Below are 23,625 nucleotides of genomic sequence, written 5' to 3'. Positions count from 1 at the left end.
TTCCTGTGTCGGAGGTCTACAGACAATTCCTTTGACTTCATGCTTGGTTTGTGCTCTGACATGAACTGTCCAACTGTGGGACCTTATATAGACAGGTGTGTGCCTTTCCAAATCATGTCCAATCAACTGAATTTACCACAGGTGGACTCCAATTAAGCTGCAGAAACATCTCAAGGAAGATCAGGGGAAACAGGATGCACCTGAGCTCAATTTTGAGCTTCATGGCAAAGGCTGTGAATACTTATGTACATGTGCTTTCTCAGTTTTTTTATTTTTAATAAATTTGCAGAAATCTCAAGTAAACTTTTTTCACGTTGTCATTATGGGGTGTTGTGTGTAGGATTCTGAGGAAAAAAATGAATTTAATCCATTTTGGAATAAGGCTGTAACATAACAAAATGTGGAAAAAGTGATGCGCTGTGAATACTTTCCGGATGCACTGTATAAAAAAAAATCCTAGAGAAAGACTAGGGATACAAGACGTGATCACGGAAGACACTTAGAAGACCCATGAGATGGAAGAGATTGGCCACGGAGCATCTCGCGGGGACGTAGAACATGAGATTCTTGCAAGACACACCCTACTTACAACCTATATCATATAAGACCACGGGCAGCAAAACACTCAGTCGCATCAAGGCTTTGAGCACACACAGATCCAGGGCTCTCAGTGCATATAAAGCGTACAAGGACTATACGTTATAGATAAAACATCGATGACTAAGCAAAGAAGAAAGAGCAGCGTGGAGAAAAGAGACTCAAAAGTGTTGGAGAGAAAAAAATGCAAAAAAGAAAAAGAATAAACTAGGTGCAAATTCAGAAAATAAGGAAAGTAATAATCAGCCCAGAACAAGTGGAACTGAAAAAAAAGCATGTCCAATCGGGCTCAGAATTAAAAGACAAAGAGTAAAAGACAAAGTAGAACTTCATACAGACATTCAAAAACGTTGGCGCTATACACATGAAGAGCAGGTTAGAGATTATGAAAGCAGTGGAATTCGAAAGGCTAAAAAAAAAACGATGGTGCAATACACATGCAGAGAAAGGTAAGGAATATGAAAGCAGTAAAATTCGAAAGTATTGTAGCGTCCCTGGCAGGTTGAAGCAATTTTTTTTTTTGAGTGACTGATAGGTTCAATTGAGGGAGGGCAGAGAACAGCACGGAAGACTGACAGCGGGGTATTGATTGATGATAAGGGGGGGTTCAGGATGGGAGGAGGGGTTGGAAAGAGTGCTGGAAGGTTGTGTTTGGGGTTACGAAGTCGGCGTTCTTTTTCTTGACTGTTCAAGTAAAACTTTTGTGAGACTTTACTACGTCTGTCTGGTTTTTTTTTTGTTTTACTTCTTCTCTTTTAGAGCCGGACGCGGAGGTCGCTACAGAAGCAAAAAAGATAGTAAAGATCGCATTAGCACAAACAAAAGGAAATTATTACTCGAAAAAAGGGAAAATAATCATCACGGACCAGGTGTAAGTGAAAAAATAGCAGGACAAAGCGAGGTCAGAAATAAAAGACAGTATAAAACAAAGTAAAACATCATGAAGAGGTAAAAAAAAAAACAAGGGGGCCAAACACATGCAGAGCAGGTTATAGATAATAAAAACAGTGGAATTCAAAAGACTCAAAAAAAACGTAGGCGCGAAACACATGCAGAGCAAGATACAGAATATGAAAGCAGAAAAAAAACGAAAGTGTCAAAACAAAGAAAGTAAACATCGCATTAGCAAAAACAAAGAGAAATTATTACTCAGAGAAATAACGAAAAGGCGAATAGAGATCGAATATATGGACATAGGTGATATGTCTGAAGTACAGGGTACACCTTAATAAAATGGGAACGGTTGGTGATATTAACTTCCTGTTTGTGGCACATTAGTATATGTGAGGGGGGGAAACTTTTCAAGATGGGTGGTGACCATGGTGGCCATTTTGAAGTCGGCCATTTTGGATCCAACTTTTGTTTTTTCAATAGGAAGAGGGTCATGTGACACATCAACCTTATTGGGAATTTCACAAGAAAAACAATGGTGTGCTTGGTTTTAACGTAACTTTATTCTTTCATGAGTTATTTACAAGTTTCTGACCACTTATAAAATGTGTTCACCACCCATCTTGAAAAGTTTTCCCCCTCACATATAATCCATATAAATGGCCCACCCTGTATGTAAATATTGTAAGGCTTTGAAGTTTAAGTCAGAGAATTTCAAAAACGGGGTTTACCTCATATGCATTTATTGGTAACTTTGCAAAAAAAATAATTAACTGCTGATGATGTGGATCATTTTGTCTGTGCTGAAATTCCAAACAATGAAACCTATTCTGAATTATGGTACAAAGTCATCACACGTCTCACGGACCTCATTTAAAAGATTCAGCATGTTGGGACTATAAAGATTCAAAATATTGATTTTAAAGAAGTTCTGAAATAAAAGTGAAACTAATGAAATAGCAACAATTCAAAGAAAAAAAAAATCTTAAAAGTGTGTATCTGGAAAACCAAACACAGGGGATGGCGAGCAAAGCGAGCAGGAGGCGAAGCCCCCTAGTGTATATACAGTATGTGTGTATATATATATATATATATATATATATATATATATATGTTGTCGCGGGTGGCTGGGGGGGCAACCTGGCCGGGATGCCCCGGAAGAGGGCTTACGCCTCCCCCAGACCATGTGGGGGCAACCGCCCTGGCGTCTATGGGGACCATGGGTACAGAGCTTTGAAGCTCAACCCTGTAGGGGCCCGTGGTCACCGCCAGGGGGTGCCCCAATGCCTTGGGAGCCCTGGACCTCAGCACTTCCACCACACTGGGGAGTGCCGGAGGAAGATTGTTGGGAGGCACCTGGAGCACATCCGGATGACTATAAAAGGGGCCTCCTCCCTCCAGTCAGGGACTTGAGTCGGGTGTAAGAAGGACAAGGTCTGGGAGGATGCAAGGAGGCGGCCTGAAGAAGTGAGGCATTTGATGGTGGCCAGGACTTTTGGGGACTTTGGGCTTGTGAGCACTTTATTGTAAATATGGACTTTGTAAATAAACATATGTGGGGTGATCTAAACGTGTCTGCCTGTCTGTGTCCGGGTGATGTTCCACTATATATATATATACATATATACACACACATATACACATACACTTAATAATTTCCTCACCTTTGTTTTTTATGTAGTTCTGAAGGGGATCAATCCCTGTTTCCTGATCATCAACTTGTAGAGGATGTCTGGTTTCAAAATTTGGATGCAGCATCTCTCCAACTTTCAGTGCCCTGAAATAAGACAATTACATTGAACAATAAACAAATACTACGCAAAAGTGATCTGTGTACACAGGGATAATCTTGTTAAACCATAAATAGAGATTGGTGTGCATTTATAAATATTCACTAATATGACAATATGTTAATGAAACAGATACATTCAGTAAAATGCCCTTGTGAACGGTCTGCATTCCTTTTTTATGTGTTGTGGGTTATATGTACTACTTTTCTTGTTGCCACTTTAAGCATTGTGTAAACAAAGTCATTTAAACTTTTTTTCAACCATGTCAAGTTAATGACAAAGTTTGTGGATTAGGGCAGGGTCTCCCATGCTATATAATTACTGACAGATTGCTTAGACAGCAAGGAAAGTTTTGCAAAAATAGCACTAAGCTGGTATGTGACAGAAAATCTGTAGAGAGGGCATAAGGATGGTATAACAAGAAAGTTATACGATTAAATTCATCTTTCTCATCTTTCACTTGCTCACTCAAATCTTTCAAACCTTGCTGCAATTTGATGTTCAAAATCTAACCCAAGTGTAATTATTAGCTTTCTCAACACATTATGTGTTTTTTGGGTTTTAAACGATCAGAAACCCCCTTTATTGCGTTATAGACTGCATGTATGTAGCTCTCAGTCTCAGCCTTCCAGAGGTCTAGGCTTGGTCGACACCAGCATGAAGCTGTCTGTAGCTTGGCTGTGCACACATCTTTATCAGTCTGCGATTGATCATGACTTTGGCTTAGATATTTTAGGAACCTGTTAAAATTAATTTTCTCTATTGTCTTTCTATTCACTTTGCTTTGTTGGATTTTCTGCTACAATGCAAGAGGGCTACATATTAAGGCATTAAGGAGAATTTGCGTAAAGCTGGCATCAGATATAGCCTTTTATAACTAGCCAAGCTCAAAGTAATTATATGCATCTACAACACTCCAGAGAAAACAAACGAAAAGTTAAAAAGAGTAATTCCCACAATTCTTAAAACATGAATTGGTCCTATTAAGGAATGAAGCAAAGGTTGCAAATGGACATATCTAAAGTCAATTTTTATCTCTTGCCTTTGTGTGCATATATATATATGAATATACACAGTACCTATAAAAAACATTCACTCTGTTGGAAATGTTCTCATTTTATTTATTATACAACATTGAATCACAGTGGAGTTCATTTGGCTTTTTTTTGTCTTGTGAAAGTGAAGACAGATCTCTTCAAAGTGGTCTAAATTATTTACAAACATAAAACACAAAATAATTGATTGCAAAACTATTCAGTCCCTTTAATATGTCATACCTATAGCATCACTGCAAGCCAGTGGCATAATTAGTTAAAAGAAGACCACCTGCCTGTAGTCAAAGGGTTTCAATTTACTAAAGCATAAATGCACATTTTTGTGGAAGGTACATCTTGTGGTGAGTCAATTATCATTGCCTGACCTAAAGAATTTAGACAAAAGAACACTTCAAGCAACTCAGTGAAAAGGTGATTGAAAAGCACAAGTCAGAGGATGAACACAGTTAATAATATCTCTTGGAGTCCAGTTAAATCAAACAATAAAAAGCAGAAAGGATGCCTAAAGCAGGTTGCCCACAAAAACTGTGTTACCTTGCAAGATGACGACTACTTAGGGAGACCTATGCTAACTCTTAAAGAGCCACAAGCTATAGTGACTCAGACTGGAGAAACTGTGTATACAAAAACTGTATTTCTATGGGAAAGTAGCAAGTAGAAAGCCACTGTTAAAAAATGCACTGAAGGCATATTGGAGACTCTGAAGTCAGCTGAAGAAGGTTTTATGGTCTGATAAGACCAAAATTGAGATGCTGGCCATTACACTAAATTCCATGTCTGTGGTAAGCCTAACACTGCACATTACCAAAAATATTTTTTATAGGCACTGTAATAGACTCAATAACTGATTACAATCCCTTTAGCAGAGCTAACTATGACCCAACGTCCCAGTAATTATTGATCAGTTTTGAACAGGAGCGTGGAGCCAAGCTTATTTTGGAAAAGAGAAAAAAAAATTGAATTAATTCTATTAAACAGCATTCTATTCAGTTGTACATAAAAAATATGCAACATCCAAGTTAACAGAATTACACTACAGTCCAAAATGCCCTGCTGTTGTTCACATCATTTTAAACTTAAAGCATTTTGTCAGCCTAAAGGAACTTTATCTATACACAGAAAGTCATTGACATTTGCAAATCATTTTCACGCATATGCTATTGCACGAGCCCACCAAAATACGATATTATTAGGAATAAACAAGTTTTACCTGCTTATTAAATTTATCAGGCAATATATCTTACTAAGGGATGTGCATCTATATATTATTTCAAATATAGCACAGTATATTAAATACATATAAATGTAAACACAGATATAATGGGGTTGGTTACTCAAACCAACTATTTTTTAATGAATTATTTTAAATTAAATTATTTGCACATTTTATACTACATATAGTTCTTTATATACATGTTTATTGGTAACTCAGATTTCTTGCACGCTAAGTTCAAACTGAAGCATATTATGGTTATACATACTACTATTTTAAACAGTGTCTTAGTTTAAAATTATGTAGCTCTAAAAATATTGCCAGTAATATTTGATTGTATTTTCCTTTCTACTCAATTTATTCAACAACAAAAAAAGATCACTTGTCTGATAACAAATTAAAATACTATATACTTTATACCATCACATAGCACTTAAGCTATAATTAAACATACTGTATAATAATTCTCTCATTACAAAAAAATCATTAAATATTATTACAAACAAAAGTGGTGACCATCGCTTTTAATCATGAAATGTTTTTGCAAGAGTCAAAACTAGTTTTGTCTCATTAACTTTGGCAAATATTTCACATAATTTGAGTCTCGTCTTCTATAATGGATGGACATTCCTTTAGCATTGTAATAAACTACTTTTTGGACCCATATTGCCCTAACCATGAGGCCGCTACTTTTTTAAAAATAAATAAACTGGTGAAGAAGAAGGATGAAGGAAGGAAGTAGGAACAAAGAAGACAGCATTAAAATCTATTACCCTAAGTTCTTGTCTATAAGCCGGACTCATGTATTAGCCGGAGACCAAAAATCATACGAATTTTTAAAATAAAATCGTATCATAGATAAGCCGGACTCATGGATAAGCCGAACGTACTATAACCTATAACTAATAGAAGGGAGGGAGGTCAGTGGTCTCACTCGCGCCCATTTAATTTCTTTAAGGGGGGAGAGAGTGTGAGATATTGCCATCTCTCTCACTCCCCGCATGGCGCGGTTGGAGCGGCCGGAGCGCGTTCTTTCTGCTCTGGGCGTCGCCGAGTCAACACGAGCGCGTAGCGGTCATTTAAATTGTGATTTTATATGTAAGCATATTTAAATATATATCGCGGATTTCTGCGGACAATGGGTCTTTTAATTTCTGGTACATGCTTCCTCAGTTGGTTTGCCCAGTTGATTTCATACAAGGGACGCTATTGGCAGATGGCTGAGAAGCTACCCGGCTTACTGTTCTCTCTCTCTTGCGCTGACTATCTGTGATCCTGACGTATGGGGATTGAGCAGGGGGGCTGTTTGCACACCTAGACGATACGGACGCTCGTCTAAAAATGCTGAAAGATTATCTTCACGTTGCTATCTTTTGTAAAGCTGATTCCTGAAAAGACATGCTGCACAGTGCTTCGCATACTTAAAAGCTCGAAGGGCACGTATTGATTTTTGACTGAAAAACAAACTCTCCCTCTCTCTCTCTTTGTCTGCTCCTGACGGAGGGGGTGTGAGCTGCCGCCTTCAACAGCTTTGTGCCGCGGTGCTTCGCATACTTAAAAGCCAAACAGACATATTGATCTGTTTGCTTCACTCCTTTGAAGAGGAAGATATGTTTGCATTCTTTTAATTGTGAGACGGAACTGTCATCTCTGTCTTGTCATGGAGCACAGTTTAAACTTTTGAAAAAGAGACAAATGTTTGTTTGCAGTGTTTGAATAACGTTCCTGTCTCTCTACAACCTCCTGTGTTTCTGTGCAAATCTGTGACCCAAGCATGACAATATAAAAATAACCATATAAACATATGGTTTCTACTTCACGGATATTCTTATTTCGCGGGTGGCTCTGGAACGCAACCCCCGCGATGGATGTATAAGCCGGACTTATGTATAAGCCGATATTCTATTTTTTCATTTTCACAACTTTTTTCCTTAGATAAGCCGCGGCTTATTGACAAGAACTTAGGGTAGTTATAACATTGCGAAAAAAAACCCAAAAAAAAATAAAACACATGCAGAAACAATACAAGCAAAAATTCAGGGTAATTTGTGTGCTCAACCACCTAATAAGAGAAAGTAAACTGATTTTGTTATCTTGTGGAAAGTATACATACTTTTTCTAAGGTTCTTTCTAAAATTGTTCATTTTTCATTATGCCCAATAATGCAAACTACTGAATATTTAATGTACAGTAAATATATTATAGTTAAAAATGAAATATAATATTTATTAGTGAAGACTGTCTGCACGGGGGTCAAAGGTCTTCTCTGGAGGCAGTCATGTCCAGCCCACGTTAAAAAGAAGCAAATGAACTAAATTATTCATAAGTAACAAATACCAACCAGCCAATATATTCAATTCTTATTTCATTTTAAGTAAGTATAAGCCTTTGTCTACTGAATCTTTCTAAGAGTTGTATAATACTGTATAATCATGAGCTTTACATTATTGCTTTACAGTAACATTTTGTTTGCTCTACAACGTGATTTTTTATATAAAAAAAAAAAAAAGATTTTATTAAATTTCCTTACTAAAGGATATTTACCTTTTTTTTTAGGTACACAATTGCTGATTTACCTTTATGTTTGTGTTTATGGTTATTGTCACATTTCTTTCCAAATTTAACATCCATGAATATGACTATTAATTTGTTTAAAGAATCTCTCTGTATGTTCCATACAGTTTCCCTTCAACCATGAAACTTGCTCCAGACTCTTGCTAGAAACAAGCACTACCCAAAGAATAACATCACTATCATTAATCATAATGATTTTTTTCAAACCATAAAACTTTCTCATGTGGATTTAAAATCTGTACGGTGTTGATTTTCAGGAAATAAACAAAACATTTAGAAAGTTTTTGCAAATGATTGCTTTTTTCCATGATGTTCACCTATATGCATCCTAATGGAGAAGTGTATGAGCTATTGTTGTGAAAGTTGCATACTGACCTACTTTTGCTATAAAAGCCTACAGTCCCTTAACACTAGAATTCTCAGAGCTCAAGTCTGTTTATCTGGGAGTGAGGTGCCTGGCACCATAAATAAAGTGTGATGGGAACTTCCACTTGCAGCTAAAGTCACTTTAGTACACGTGCAATTCTTCACGCTAGTGTTTAGATCTGGCAGTGCCATGCTGACGGTGTATGCGCTCAAAAAGAAGTCTGCCTGCATTCTCACTACCATGCACCATAACATTGAGACTGGGGAAGATTGGAAAAAAAACAAAAAAACACGTTCAAATGACAACTCATGTTCAAATGACATAGCGTTTCAAATAATGATGTTTTCATGCATAGATGTGTGTGTGTGCATGTGCAAGAGAGAGCACAAGAGCCAGAGACAGATTTGATGCCATTCAAGTGGTTACTGGAATATATAATAAACACTTTGGCAAAGGTATAATGAAACAAGTGTTTTTATTCAAGAATAAAACTGAATTACAAAAAATTCAAGTGTCAACAAGATACTAAGAAGACATGATTCACCAATGTTTGTGAGCCTACTTATATCCCCTCAGCAATATCTTTTACAGTTAGCAAAAATTTACACTGGGTGTTTTTATTAGGGAGGGCGGCACGGTGGCGCAGTGGGTAGCGCTGCTGCCTCGCAGTTGGGACACCTGGGGACCCGGGTTCGCTTCCCGGGTCCTCCCTGCGTGGAGTTTGCATGTTCTCCCCGTGTCTGCGTGGGTTTCCTCCGGGCGCTCCGGTTTCCTCCCACAGTCCAAAGACATGCAGGTTAGGTGGATTGGCGATTCTAAATTGGCCCTAGTGTGTGCTTGGTGTGTGGGTGTGTTTGTGTGTGTCCTGCGGTGGGTTGGCACCCTGCCCAGGATTGGTTCCCTGCCTTGTGCCCTGTGTTGGCTGGGATTGGCTCCAGCAGACCCCCGTGACCCTGTGTTCGGATTCAGCGGGTTGGAAAATGGATGGATGGATGGATGTTTTTATTAGGTAATGGTAGTAACAATACCAGCTCACTACTCACTACTCAAAACGGGGAGTGCAATTCTTACCTCTGCACCAGCCAAGCAGACAGGTCGAGTTTGTATCAATTGATATTTGGGCTTGGGTTTTTAACTCATTGACAGCAATATGTAAATTGAATGATTTCCTTTTCTTTGGTTATATTTGGTTATAGTTAATAAAAGGGCACTTCTTTTGTTATACCTTTTGTGAAAGTGTTTATTTGATATTTGGACTTCATTCTTCACACATTATGCACTTCACTTCAGCATTTTATCATTATTACTATAACATGAAAAAAGTTTCTGTTTTAGTTACAGTATGTGTTGAACATTTCCTGCCTTCCATTTCCTGTCATCCTACAATTACACAGATTATTATAGACACGGAACACACATGAAATGTATGTAGTTCAAATAATGATATATTATTCATCCTACACAATTCCAGACACCTCACACCCAGATAAACAGACTTGAGCCATGAGAACGTCAGCTCTGTCAAGAAGGGGGATGGGATAGCAGGCTGCTTGCTGCCAGTGCTGATTGGCACATTTGCAAAACAAAGACACTGATGAGGAGGTGTGAGGGGATATAAGGTGGTGCGGGATTCTAGTGTTAAAAGATTATACTTTATTCTTCTTGGCCTCTTTGCTTGATCACCTCTTTTGGAAGGACAAAATAATGCTTGAAACTGGCGTTATGTGTCTTTCATTGCTTAATGATAGTCCTGATTGTAATCCATCTGGAATGTAACATATCTGCAATCCTCTGCTATCCACCTCCTTATCAAACTTTTTCAGAGCTTTATAAAGGAAATCTTCTGAAAGTTTGCTTGTATTTGATTTTTTATACTAAGATCAGCTGGCATATGATTTTAATATGCATTTGAAAGTGTTCCCAGAGCAAGAATACTTGGGAGGAAAAAATGTTCACTATAGTCTAGCAATATAGAATATCCCTTTAAATTAGAATCATGAAATATATATGACAGAAGGAGAAGTTCTGCAATGGATTGATGCCCTGCCCAGGGTTAATTCCTGCCTTGTTCCATAATGCTAGCTGGGTTAGGCTCCAGCACCCCCTGCAACCCTGTTCAGGACTAAGCAGGTTAGAAAATGACATGATGACAGAGGGAAATGTATACAAAACAAATATACATGAACTGACAGTACAAAAAAGCACAACAAAGCTACTTATCTGGTCTGCTATGAAAAGCACTGCAGACTAGAAATGAAAATACTGAATTTAAATTTTCATATAAAACCCATCTAACATTAGTTGCAATGATTTTCTCAACTTATTACATATTTAAATGTAATGAATTGAATGAATTAAACTGATGATTTCAGGTTTCAGAATTATCTCTGAAGTTTTGCAGTACAGCACCTATCTATCCTTGTTTATATAGTGTTAGTAATTTCTCCTAAACAACAGAACAAAAAAATCTCACTATTTTTCTTCCTAGGACAAGTGCCAATAAAGTTAATGAAATGCTTAACTACCATACTTGTAGCACATGTTCTTAAGATTATCAACATATCTCTATAGGCAGTCACTGAATTACTAATGAATTACTAATAATTACTACTGAAATGCCACTATTGAAGAAATCATATCTAAATCATTTACAGACCCAGTTTCAAATATAGGCAGGCCTCAGGTTGGAACTCAATTGGAAATTAAAGTGAACATGTTTGTTAACGGAAAAATCATCAAAAATGCATAATTCTTTTTTATTTTCCAGAAAAATGTTTCAAAAGTACTAATAAATTAACAGTGAAACAATATTATTGCACGTTCAATCAAAAAACACAAAACTACTTATATGTACAGTATATATGCTTAAACATCCTGCAGTTTTTAATAATAATACAATACTTCACAAAGTTGGCAATGGAATAATGACGGCAAAAAAACCATCAACTATATGCTGATTAAACACTCAACAGATCTTTCAGAAAGTATCCTGGGACCTGAAAGTGATTCATGGTTCTAGGTCAAAAGCTCCATTTGGCCACTATAGTGGTGCCCTTGGAGTACAACTGGCATGAAGAAAAAAGAAACCAAAGTCTGGAGAGCAGTACAGTGAAGAGACGTGAGTGATTAGTTGAAACTATGTGCTACTGGACCAGCCACCCAACATAATAGTAAGGAGGCTTTAATTGTACATGTAGGACCTGTAGGCCATTACATGTTTAATCCCTTTCAGTTGTTCTTTGTGTTCTCCCTTTTGTGTTTAACCGCCTCTTTAATGAATTCTTCATTTTTTATACTTTTGGATTCTTGGAAGTTGTTTGGGTCTGGGACAGTTCGAGAGACATCCTGCCATCCACAAGTGCTATAGTTAGCATGGTTCCTATGTTTTTAGCTTGCTGAAGTTGGTGTTAAAATTTTCTTATGGACCTGAACCAAGGATAAGGAGATTGTTTTTTCCTTTTCTTCCTCCTGTTTCTCTGTGGAAGACAAAAAGGGACTATCTGCCTTAAGAAACACCAGAAAATGTGAAAGTGCACCTAGTACATTGCCACAGGTAAGTGAAAATGACAGTGTTGCTAGAATGCACGATGTGATGAACTCTATAGGAACCCTGATAATTGGTAAGAAATCTGGCATGACTTTAGTAACAGTGCCCAGTAACACAGCTACTGAAAAAGTCAAGTTTGATACCCCAAGTGGTACAAATGTTTCCACAGATGATGAAGATGGCACAGTAGAGTCCCATATTTGGTACACAGTAATTGTTTAGGGTAGCAGATGATGCAGGAAAGCAACTGGAAAAATAGTTAAGAAGGATGAAAATAAACCACAAAAGAAAATCTGTTTACATTGATCAAGTGGCCTCAGAGTAACAGACTATAAAGTGAAGCTAAAATAATTAAGAGAAGTCAAGAGAATCTGGTGATGTCTATGTACCTTCTGTAGACCCCAAGACTACTACAACGTTGACACTGTTAGCTCTACCAAGTGATGAACACCATGAATTCTTGAATGATAAAAGTTCCCTCTCATTAGACTAAACTGGCTAAAGGGGATCACATGGTCCCTTAACAACTATTTCCACTATCTGGCTACATAGTTCTCTTTCTCATTTCTGGTAGGTGAGAGAGAGAGAGAGAGAGAGAGAGAGAGAGAGAGAGAGAGAGAGAGAGAGAGAGAGAGAGAGAGATGTGCTATTTGACTGTTTCAATATGGTATGTGGGAGAATTTTTAAATAAAAAAATGGTAGCAAGCAAGTTAATAAGTGGAAGAATGGTGCTCTGCTTGTGATTTCACTTGAAATAAAAATCAACTGAAAGGAACAAATATCGAAGACAATGTCAAATGGAGACTGCTGAAAGCAACAATATTTTGGCAGCTGTTGTGGCCCATAATGCTTAGAGAATTTTTATGTTCAAGCTAACAATTGATTTGTGTTCTTTATCAAAGTGAGCTTGCTGAGAACAAAGCACAATATCTATCTATCACAACAACAATGCTTGAAAATACACAAGCACAACTGTTTTACTATTTACAGTGGTGTGAAAAACTATTTGCCCCCTTCCTGATTTCTTATTCTTTTGCATGTTTGTCACACAAAATGTTTCTGATCATCAAACACATTTAACCATTAGTCAAATATAACACAAGTAAACACAAAATGCAGTTTGTAAATGGTGGTTTTTATTATTTAGGGAGAAAAAAAAATCCAAACCTACATGGCCCTGTGTGAAAAAGTAATTGCCCCCTGAACCTAATAACTGGTTGGGCCACCCTTAGCAGCAATAACTGCAATCAAGCATTTGCGATAACTTGCAATGAATCTTTTACAGCGCTCTGGAGGAATTTTGGCCCACTCATCTTTGCAAAATTGTTGTAATTCAGCTTTATTTGAGGGTTTTCTAGCATGAACCACCTTTTTAAGGTCATGCCATAGCATCTCAATTGGATTCAGGTCAGGACTTTGACTAGGCCACTCCAAAGTCTTTATTTTGTTTTTCTTCAGCCATTCAGAGGTGGATTTGCTGGTGTGTTTTGGGTCATTGTCCTGTTGCAGCACCCAAGATCGCTTCAGCTTGAGTTGACGAACAGATGGCCGGACATTCTCCTTCAGGATTTTTTGGTAGACAGTAGAATTCATGGTTCCATCTATCACAGCAAGCCTTCCAGGTCCTGAAGCAGCAAAACAACCCCAGACCATCACACTACCACCACCATATTTTACTGTTGGTATGATGTTCTTTTTCTGAAATGCTGTGTTCCTTTTACGCCAGATGTAGCGGGACATTTGCCTTCCAAAAAGTTCAACTTTTGTCTCATCAGTCCACAAGGTATTTTCCCAAAAGTCTTGGCAATCATTGAGATGTTTCTTAGCAAAATTGAGACGAGCCCTAATGTTCTTTTTGCTTAACAGTGGTTTGCGTCTTGGAAATCTGCCATGCAGGCCGTTTTTGCCCAGTCTCTTTCTTATGGTGGAGTCGTGAACACTGACCTTAATTGAGGCAAGTGAGGCCTGCAGTTCTTTAGACGTTGTCCTGGGGTCTTTTGTGACCTCTCGGATGAGTCGTCTCTGCGCTCTTGGGGTAATTTTGGTCGTCCGGCCACTCCTGGGAAGGTTCACCACTGTTCCATGTTTTTGCCATTTGTGGATAATGGCTCTCACTGTGGTTCGCTGGAGTCCCAAAGCTTTAGAAATGGCTTTATAACCTTTACCAGACTGATAGATCTCAATTACTTCTGTTCTCATTTGTTCCTGAATTTCTTTGGATCTTGGCATGATGTCTAGCTTTTGAGGTGCTTTTGGTCTACTTCTCTGTGTCAGGCAGCTCCTATTTAAGTGATTTCTTGATTGAAACAGGTGTGGCAGTAATCAGGCCTGGGGGGTGGCTACGGAAATTGAACTCAGGTGTGATACACCACAGTTAGGTTATTTTTTTAACAAGGGGGCAATTACTTTTTCACACAGGGCCATGTAGGTTTGGATTTTTTTTCTCCCTAAATAATAAAAACCATCATTTAAAAACTGCATTTTGTGTTTACTTGTGTTATATTTGACTAATGGTTAAATGTGTTTGATGATCAGAAACATTTTGTGTGACAAACATGCAAAAGAATAAGAAATCAGGAAGGGGGCAAATAGTTTTTCACACCACTGTATTTGGATATGTGTTACATAACATTTTTAAAACATTCATTCTTATTTTTAAAAGTTATCACTAGTAATATTTTATATGCTACAATTCAATCACTATTAGTCATTTTAAAGTTTGTCAAAAAAAAACACAGAATTAGATGCAACTCAATAATAAAACACTTGTTTAACAGGAAATGTAATGTATCAAATATGCCTTTTCATGCAAGTTATGTTTCAGGCCCTACTTGAAACATGTGTTTTTATTAATCATGAAGCTACTGCCAGGCCTTTTTGATATTCTGCTATAATCACTGACATTTGATTCTACTTTGATTCACTGCAGCGAAGAAAACTTTAGTGTACTAGTAATTAGGCCATAGCACCCTGATATTGTAAATGAAAGTACATGTTATAGAAGCAAACTGAATTAAAGAGTAAACTTGAAAATTAAAAATGATAGATAGATAGATAGATAGATAGATAGATAGATAGATAGATAGATAGATAGATAGATAGATAGATAGATAGATAGATAGATAGATAGATAGATAGATAGATATTATCAATAAAGTTAGAATACTATCAATATAATATTTTTGTTAATTCTCTACTTGATTAAATATTTTTGACCTAGCATTTGAGCAAATAATTCAATACTACAGTCATCCATTGATGTATTGCAAAAGACAACTTTATTATACACGTACATTTAACTCTATGTACAGCAAACAAACAACTATCTTTTCTGCTCCACACATGCAGACAAAGTAATAAATTGCACTTAATTGCAGAAAAATAAATAATAAAATATATAAAGGGAAAGACAGATGTAAAAATATAGCATACCACATTTGATTTTAGTTAACACATTTTACTTCATACAGAATTTTAAATACTACAGTTTATCAATATATAGTCAAATATAGCATACATTTAACATTATTTTGTGAATACTTACTGTCAAGAAACCATGCACGTCTTCATTGACTACACTTTTGAATTCAAATTTGAAAAGGATTGCGTCTGTAAATAATAAAGAAAACATTAGAAATGAGCACTGTCTAAAATCCCAAAACTTTAAATAATATATTAAAAATAAAAATCACAAATTCTGCAGAATAACATGTATATTTGAAAGCCATATAAATGAATTTTCATCAAAGACAGAGTAATCTAGCTAAACAACTATTTTAAACTTTCCCCCTCTCTCCCCCCTTTGAAAAAGTAAAACATTCCTAATTCATCACACTCCTCAATCTCAAACAGGTTTTATATAAAACCACATATTAACTGAATATATAATTACCAATGGATCAACTCAACTTCAAGAGAAGACAGAACAAATCAACTCTAAAACAAAGTGGGATTTGCCGCATTTTGCAAGGTTTTCAGTAGCACATGAAGCCTTCTTTGCCTAATGAACAGACTTGACTGAGATGCAAAAGGGCAGCTGCACCTCCCCCAGTTACAATCCAGGACAATATATTGAGTGTCTGGACTATTCCGCAAATCTAGAGTTTGCCAATATTTGGTAACCTTGCCATCTGAATTTCACTTGATAATCAACAAAGATGAACTGACATGTCTACTGACCAAATAGGTGCCTAAAAGAACATTTATTTTAAGTTTGCAAAGTCTTCTTTACTCCAATAGAAATACAGTACTCATAAGCAGGTATGGACCTGTAAATGTAAGTGGACTCTGGTCCTATCAGCAAAAACTACATTCTTTTTTTCTCTTTACTCTCTTTGATGTCATGGGGATAACAGAATACTCTTTGGGCCTAAAAACTGCTCTAGGATCCCTTTGAGTAACATGGGGGAATATTTACTCTTATTTACTCTTTCAAGTACAACCTCTGTGCCAGTGATTGATCTCAATCTGTGCAGAAAGACTTTACTTCAAAAAGAGAAGTTCAGTGAATAAATGGTCATGCGATATCAGATTCTCGAGCAAAGAGGAGGTGAAAAAAAACACCTGTTACTTGTTTCCAAATATATCGCCATTTATGAAGCGTGTCGGAGGAGCGGCCGTGTCTCCTTGGGGTGCGCTTAGCCCCCCTCTTCACAACGGTGGAAGGGGGGGAGAGTATTAGAGCAAACTGCACATCACATGTGAGAGCAGCAGCAGCACGCCAGCAGCTGCTCGAGCAAAGAGGAGTTAAAAAAAAATTTATTTGTTTCCCATTGTATCACCGTTTAAGAGGGGTTTTTGAGAAACGTTTTTTTTTCCCCACAGACAACATTTATTAAGCTAACGAATAGCTCAATCACCATTCTTGCAGCACCCATTCTTAACTTCACAACAGATCTCAACTGGTTGGTGAGTTCCCAATGCACTAAAAATTACCAAGAGTTAAAAAAAAAAAAAAAAAAAGTGTAATAATTATTGATCAATTCCAACTTTACCCTTTCGATGTAAAGTTCTAGCCTCACAGTTTCAGTCTCCCCTTACTCATTACAAGCTTACTTGAAAAATAAGCTGGCTTTAGCAGCAGTTGTAGAACAGGAACTACAACAACGTTGTTGTTAATTTTATTCTAATGTCTTCTAATTAAGGAATTTTTGCATCTGTTTAGTTGTTAAGCTTAAGCACAGCATTTGCCACTATTCATCAAACTATTCTATTTTACAGGCTTGAAAATTATGTTGAGTTATTAGGAATTGTTCTTGCCTCGTCTAATTCAAGTGAATCAAACCAATTTCTGTATATACAGAAAGATCACGATAGTGCTCTTTCATTATATTATGAATTAGATATGGTATGATATTCAGCTGTATCCTACAATACAAGAAATGACATTAATCCCTTTGTGGCCTTGGATAAGTGTGCCAAAGAGTTAAATTAATGAATGGGTGAAATGTACTTGCCTTTAAATATAGTAAAAACAGAAATGTTTGTTGGTTTAAATGACACCAAGAAGGTCCAGTCACTTTTTAAGTCAGAAGGCCCAAACATTAGTGCTACTGAACAACACCCAAATTAGTCACCAGTTGTTGACACCAGTTTACTATTTCTTAGCATACACAAAACCACATTATGCAAAACTAGGTTTTTCCTTTTATGCGATATAGGAAAATTAATAGTATTTAAAATATTGTTCTATTTGCAGCTTTCAGTTAATTCAAAATTCAGCTCGAAGAATCATTCCTAAATGTGACCATATTACTTCTTATTGTAAGCTTAGTAATAATTTCAAAACACCCTTCTTATATATCGATGTTAATCCTACTTATCTGAATTTTGTTAATACATACAAAGCAGAGAACACATTTAAACTTATTACTTCTAAAGATTTCAAGGATAAAAAAAGTCCTACACAAGTCCAAGCCAAATATCTACAGGAGATACCCCTTCAGTCTCAGCATTTAGATCCAGATGGAAAACTCACTACCTCATGCAAGTATACCCTGATCAGATTTTCTACATAGCCAGTTCATGTTGTGATTCTGTTAACTAGTCATTTACACAAAAATAGCAACCATCATTATGAAATGTTACCAACCCTCCACTTCACTTGGTGCTCTCGCTCCATTGCTATACTACTCTTATCCATGGAATTGACACCAGAGATCTTTAAGAGCTTTGCAAATGAGTGATAAAAATATTTAATGTGCTTCTTATTAGTTTAAGTATGTATATATGATATTGTTAAATGCCCAAGGGAGTTGCCCTTGGTCATCGGAACTATGCCTTAGCCAGTTATGACCAGCAATGAATCCCTTATAGATGTTTTTTCTTCAGGTGTGAATTTACCTGGAGTGTTTGTTTAATGGTCTGTGTATTGTTGTAATTTGTTTACATTAATAATTGTGATTAAATCTGTTTTCTATGTATAACACAACTTCTGTGTTTATAGCAGTTGTATGGTTTAATAATTTAATATTGGTGCACTGCACTACAGCTGAATATAACTTTAATCTCACCAAGTCTGTTTTCTATGAAAAATGCTATACAAAAATAAACCAAATTGAACTAAGATTCATTCAGATGCTTAATACATAATATTATATGCATATTTGTAACCACTAAAGGACAAAATGCCATCTCAGGTAATAATGCTTTTGTTTATAGAAAATCAAAGTTGATCTGCCCTGGGAAAAAGTTGCTTGGCCAAATGCACCATGTCTAGAATCTTAAAACCTTTCAAAATCCAAAAAAATAGGGTACACATCAAATTCCATTAAAACCTCAACTCTTTCTCCATTTAATAGTAGCATTTCTGAATGTTCAGATGCAAAACTGGGTTTTCCATTCACCGGTTTTTCATACAGATACACAATGACAGCAAACATGCTAACCATGTCATTGCTACTAATGAACTTCATAGAAATGACAGCTATAAAAGGAAGATGTCAGCTTCTCCATGATCTGTACAGGCATCAGCTTCCCCCATGTGAAAGTGATGCTACAGAAGTTTCAAACTATATACTATGCTTTTATGAAATTGGGTGTGATATAATGTAAATTGTTTGTTTGACTATGTTGATTTTGTCATGTTTGTTGTAATAATGCAAAGAATTTCTCATCCTTCCAACACTGTAAACCAAGGAAAATTAATTTATGCCAAGCAAATATTTAAGGGAAAACACTATATTTTAAGTGGCTGAGACATGTTCTCTGGTTCAGATTATACCTATTTTTTTCCTAAGGTAAAGAATTATTATCCAGTATTAATAATATAATAATAATAGTTCATTACATTTATATAGCGCTTTTCTCAGTACTCAAAGCGGTATTAGTGAACTGAGATTCAAATACTTAAGGCTTGTACTGAATGGTTAGTTGAAATGCATTAATTATCATTACTGTGAATGATAGGTGGTTCAAGTGAGTTGCTGTTCTGTGATAAGTAAAATATAATCAGCCACACCCTACTACTCACATTAAAAAGAAATCACTACTAATTGTATTGACTGATATGGATTTTAATACTGTAATCTTTAACACATAAAAACTAAAGAAAATTGTGTTTAGGAACTGATAATGCTATCAGCAGTCATAAAAACTATTACAATAGGAATGTTATGTATTACATACTGTTATATAACACACATGAAGAACCAAATGTAGGATCAGGCATCACATAATGCTGAACTAGGGGATCAGTTCTGCCTTGCTCATATAGCAAATGTAAGAGTTTACTAAAAAGAAATACTTTGGAATATATTTGGGTTGCTGAATAATATCTTCGTTTTTTCCCAATATAGTTTAATTCACATCTTTGGACACCATTGTTTCATCTCTTTAAATGTAATGAATTACTAAAAATAAGAGAAATTCATTCTGCTATAGTATCTTAATGAATACTCTGATCACTGCAATCTGAACAGGCTAATTTGTGGCCTTGTTATGTACTTTAATTTATAATGCATCAATTTAATATAATCATGTGAAGTGCATGTAGTTTATAAATTTATTTCAAGGTTAAAATTCTGTTACTACTGACCAGTAATGAGCCTTGATAATTGCACTCTCTGAAATGATGTAATGTCATTTTGTATCAATCTGCCCATACAAATTTGTAAACAGTCTTGAAATGTGCAAATATGAGTGCTGATTTGAAAGGAGTCAAAATGCAGTGCAAGCATTTGTGTTAACAACTATTAGTACTTGACTCTGAAATGTCAATGTGTGATGTTTCATGCACTTCGTAATAATGCATGAGACAATTCACAGAAAGCCCAAAGTACTACAAAAATGTCATTGTTCTGCTTCCTGATAAAATAAATGAGATTACCCCTTTGCAACCCTTTTATAATTGAGATGTAATAAAATATGAAGACAAAACTGAAGCTTGTATTTTCAAAGGAAAATAAACACAAACATTGTGGTGTTCAGAGTACATCTATTAACTATTAGACTTTTCTGAAAATGACACCTCGAACCCCAGTTTTGACAGTGCTAAATTTACTAACAAAGAAAAGTAAAAGAAAGAAGTCAATAACATTCATAATGTGTTGTGAAATGAATTAGCTTGCTTCCCTCTCTAGCTTTTACTAGACCTTGCACTATACATACAATATACAAAGTTTTTTTTAGGATGGAGCCCCACTGTTTGTAGCTGTAGACTGTTTAATGGAAGCAGGATGATGTCATGTCCAGGTTGCACAAATAAAATAGACTTGAAAGAGAACCATATTGCTCCTTTCCATTCATCAAGTATTGGAATGAAGTGAGTAATTATTATTGCTGCTTCTTGCATAGGCCATTGTTCATATTCATAAATAGATAGATTCCCTTAAATAATTAATGTTGAGATTGTAGCCTTGCTTATGTAGTAGACATTTTAATATTTCTATTGTTTATGTACAGTTTAAATACTTGCACAAAATTAAGTTAAGAATATGTAAAATGAAAAGTGTTGTGCATGAAGAATTGCTTTTATGGTGAATAGATTTCTAAAGCATGTAATTTGTTGCTTTATGGTGTTACAGATGCCATGTAAGACTAACTTAAGCTTCAGATGTTTCAGAGCCTCCCATCACAAATTGCAGGCTAACAAGAACTATATGCCTCTGGGAATCAGGCTGGGAGGCAAAAATCACTCTTTGCTCCAATTTACCAGTGTATTTGCATCACAGATAATGATTTAATGCAATGGTAGATGGCATGCCACACCCATTTCACCCGTTTACACCTCTTGCAATGTTGCCTAAATAAAGCTTATAACAAACAAACTGAAAACTATAAACTGTCACCATCAGTGTCTTGTGTGTCAGTATAGCCAGTTGCTTAAAGAAATGTATGATTGTGGTAGTGAAAAGTCAAAGCTCAACAGACAAAAGATGATGGAATTAATTGCATTAGATTATTGTGTCTTTTAGAGTGGATAAAAACAACGATTTTATAATTTAATTTGTGAACCTGCCAAGCAAATATTTTCAATAGATTGTTATAGTCAAAAGGAAAATAACATCACCTTAAATCCTATCCTACCTAAGTGTGTTTGAAACACCTCAATGTACAATTTAAGTATTCTACATAACACTTTTGCATGGGAACTACACTAAAACTGGAGAACAGACTTTTTGTTGTACAATAAAAGACAGTACAGGGTCACCTCCTTTTAGAAGTGAGGATGATGTTGTTAAACAACAGACACTATTGAGGGCCATTTATTAAATATGTTAAAGAAGTAAATGTGATTGATAAACAAAGGCTTCAATCACTTTCAATTAATGAGCAATGGATGGGACCATTATTCTGAAAGCTTCTCCTTATTCTAGGTTGAGCTGCCAAAACTGGCATTTGACTTGTACCACTGCACCTGTGGTTCGTTTCACTTCCTCAAAGATTTTAGGCAATGTTTCAGATAGCAAATTTGCCGTCTTGCACAGTAATTTCATGTGGCTGAACTGTATCCTGGTAATATGACTTTGTATCTTAAATGTTTTATAACTGTTGATCTTTCTCTTCTTGAATGTTACTATTTTGATTGACTGACTCTGTCTGTGTACCAGTGAGAGTGGTTTAATGTCAAAGAGTAAACTCTGGATTTTTCCTGAATTGTAATTGGTCCAAATATATCGCCGTAATTGGTCCTAATTGTCCTAATTGTAATTGGTCCTAGTGATTAGAACATTTCGATAATCTCCTTCCCAACACAGTCAATTAAGAGTGCTATTTTTGGGCAACTCATATCAATAGACAAGTATGGTAACCTGGGTATCAAGAAAATTTTCATTAAGGAGTTTTGGGGCAGAGCTGTAAATTGGATATATGGTCAGATATGAAGTTAAGCAGGAAACCTTTTAAATTGGCTAAACAAAAGGATTATGAACACTTAAAGTAAGCATACAAAGGTGCATTTAAATTGGTTAGGAGAACTATGAGAAAAGAAAAGCAGGAAGCTGTGTACAAACTAATTGAAGAGCTAAATATGAAAGCAGAAGATTCAAGCATCTCTACATTTGTCAAACCAAGGGTTAGAAGCAAGTAGAACAGGTAAAATATTAGAATCATCAAGGATGAAGACAGTAACATAATGATTAAAAACAGAGCAAGCCAAAGTAACAATGGAGGAGATAAAATCAAATAAAGCTCAATGTCCATCAAGATGATGCATATCTTGAGGGAAAAAATAATAAACTACTTGAATTAAATACTGGGTGATTTCTGGAGTACTTACAAGTCACTACAGGATATAAAAGAAAGTAAGATGGTGATAATGCTTCGGCAAAAAACATATCTTGGACTGCACCCATTCCAGAAGAATAAAGCTAATGTAAGTTGTGTTAAACATACTGCATATGAACTAGTAATTCAAAGAAGGATAAGACATAATGTGCGGATTAATGCCAGCTGTTTTGGAGAATGGTGGAAAAACATGCCAAAGAGGATGTTGAATGCTTAAGTTAATAAAAGAAAATCAATTGAATGACAAAGGAAGAGATGATGAGAGCAGATTAACAGCTACTTAAAAACACACACTGTAGAAGAAAGGAATCCCTAGCCATTTGGTTGAGAATAATAGTCTGATGGAGAATGAGCAAAATTACTATTAAACTATCAATAAAGCACATTGGCTAGACATGAAGATAAGAAATTCACTGTACTCTGTATATGTTGTGTGGCTTATGTTTATCTTCCTTTTCTGCAACTTCATTGCTTGTTGTAAAGCATTATTTTTCAAAAGTGTTTATTGTAATAATGTATTTTTTGTTAATACTGCATTGTTTATTATTTTCATCTATGTTTTGTGTTCCTTTTGTTTTGTGGGTGGAACTTGAAGTGGTGGGGCTACCCTGATGTCACCACTGAAGGACCACCCTCAGCCTGTATATATGCGGCTGAGGGGCAATAGAAACATTTGCTTCTGTTTTTGCATTGCATTATCATATTGCAGATGTACATTTGCTGTGGTGGGTTAACTTATTGGGCAAACCCTTTTTGCCTGTGTATTTTTGTTTTGATTTTCTTTTTTTCTTTTGTTGATTTTAATAAACATCATCAGCTATAAAGAGGCATGTTATTGTATCCCAGCCATATAAAAATACACCCAT

General features: G+C 36.0%; 1 protein-coding gene across 5 annotated transcripts in view; it reads right to left on the bottom strand.

Annotated features, from left to right (window-relative positions):
• tbc1d5 (TBC1 domain family, member 5) overlaps positions 1-23,625 on the bottom strand; it is a 637,433-nt gene that overhangs the window by 309,441 nt on the left and 304,367 nt on the right. For 3 of the 5 annotated variants that reach the window (XM_028818192.2, XM_028818195.2, XM_051935903.1), the window contains exons 3-4: positions 15,579-15,643; positions 3,153-3,265 (exon numbers count right to left, since the gene is read on the bottom strand). In XM_028818192.2, coding sequence (XP_028674025.1) covers positions 3,153-3,246 — 94 coding nt within the window. In that variant the 5' untranslated portion in view covers positions 3,247-3,265; positions 15,579-15,643. The remainder of the gene's footprint in view (positions 1-3,152; positions 3,266-15,578; positions 15,644-23,625) is intronic. The other 2 variants (XM_051935905.1, XM_051935906.1) reach the window with 1 other exon arrangement.

This window comes from Erpetoichthys calabaricus, chromosome 13 (genome assembly GCF_900747795.2).
Source record: "Erpetoichthys calabaricus chromosome 13, fErpCal1.3, whole genome shotgun sequence".
Classification (NCBI taxonomy): domain Eukaryota; kingdom Metazoa; phylum Chordata; class Cladistia; order Polypteriformes; family Polypteridae; genus Erpetoichthys; species Erpetoichthys calabaricus.
This window is presented reverse-complemented; position numbering and strand designations above follow the sequence as displayed.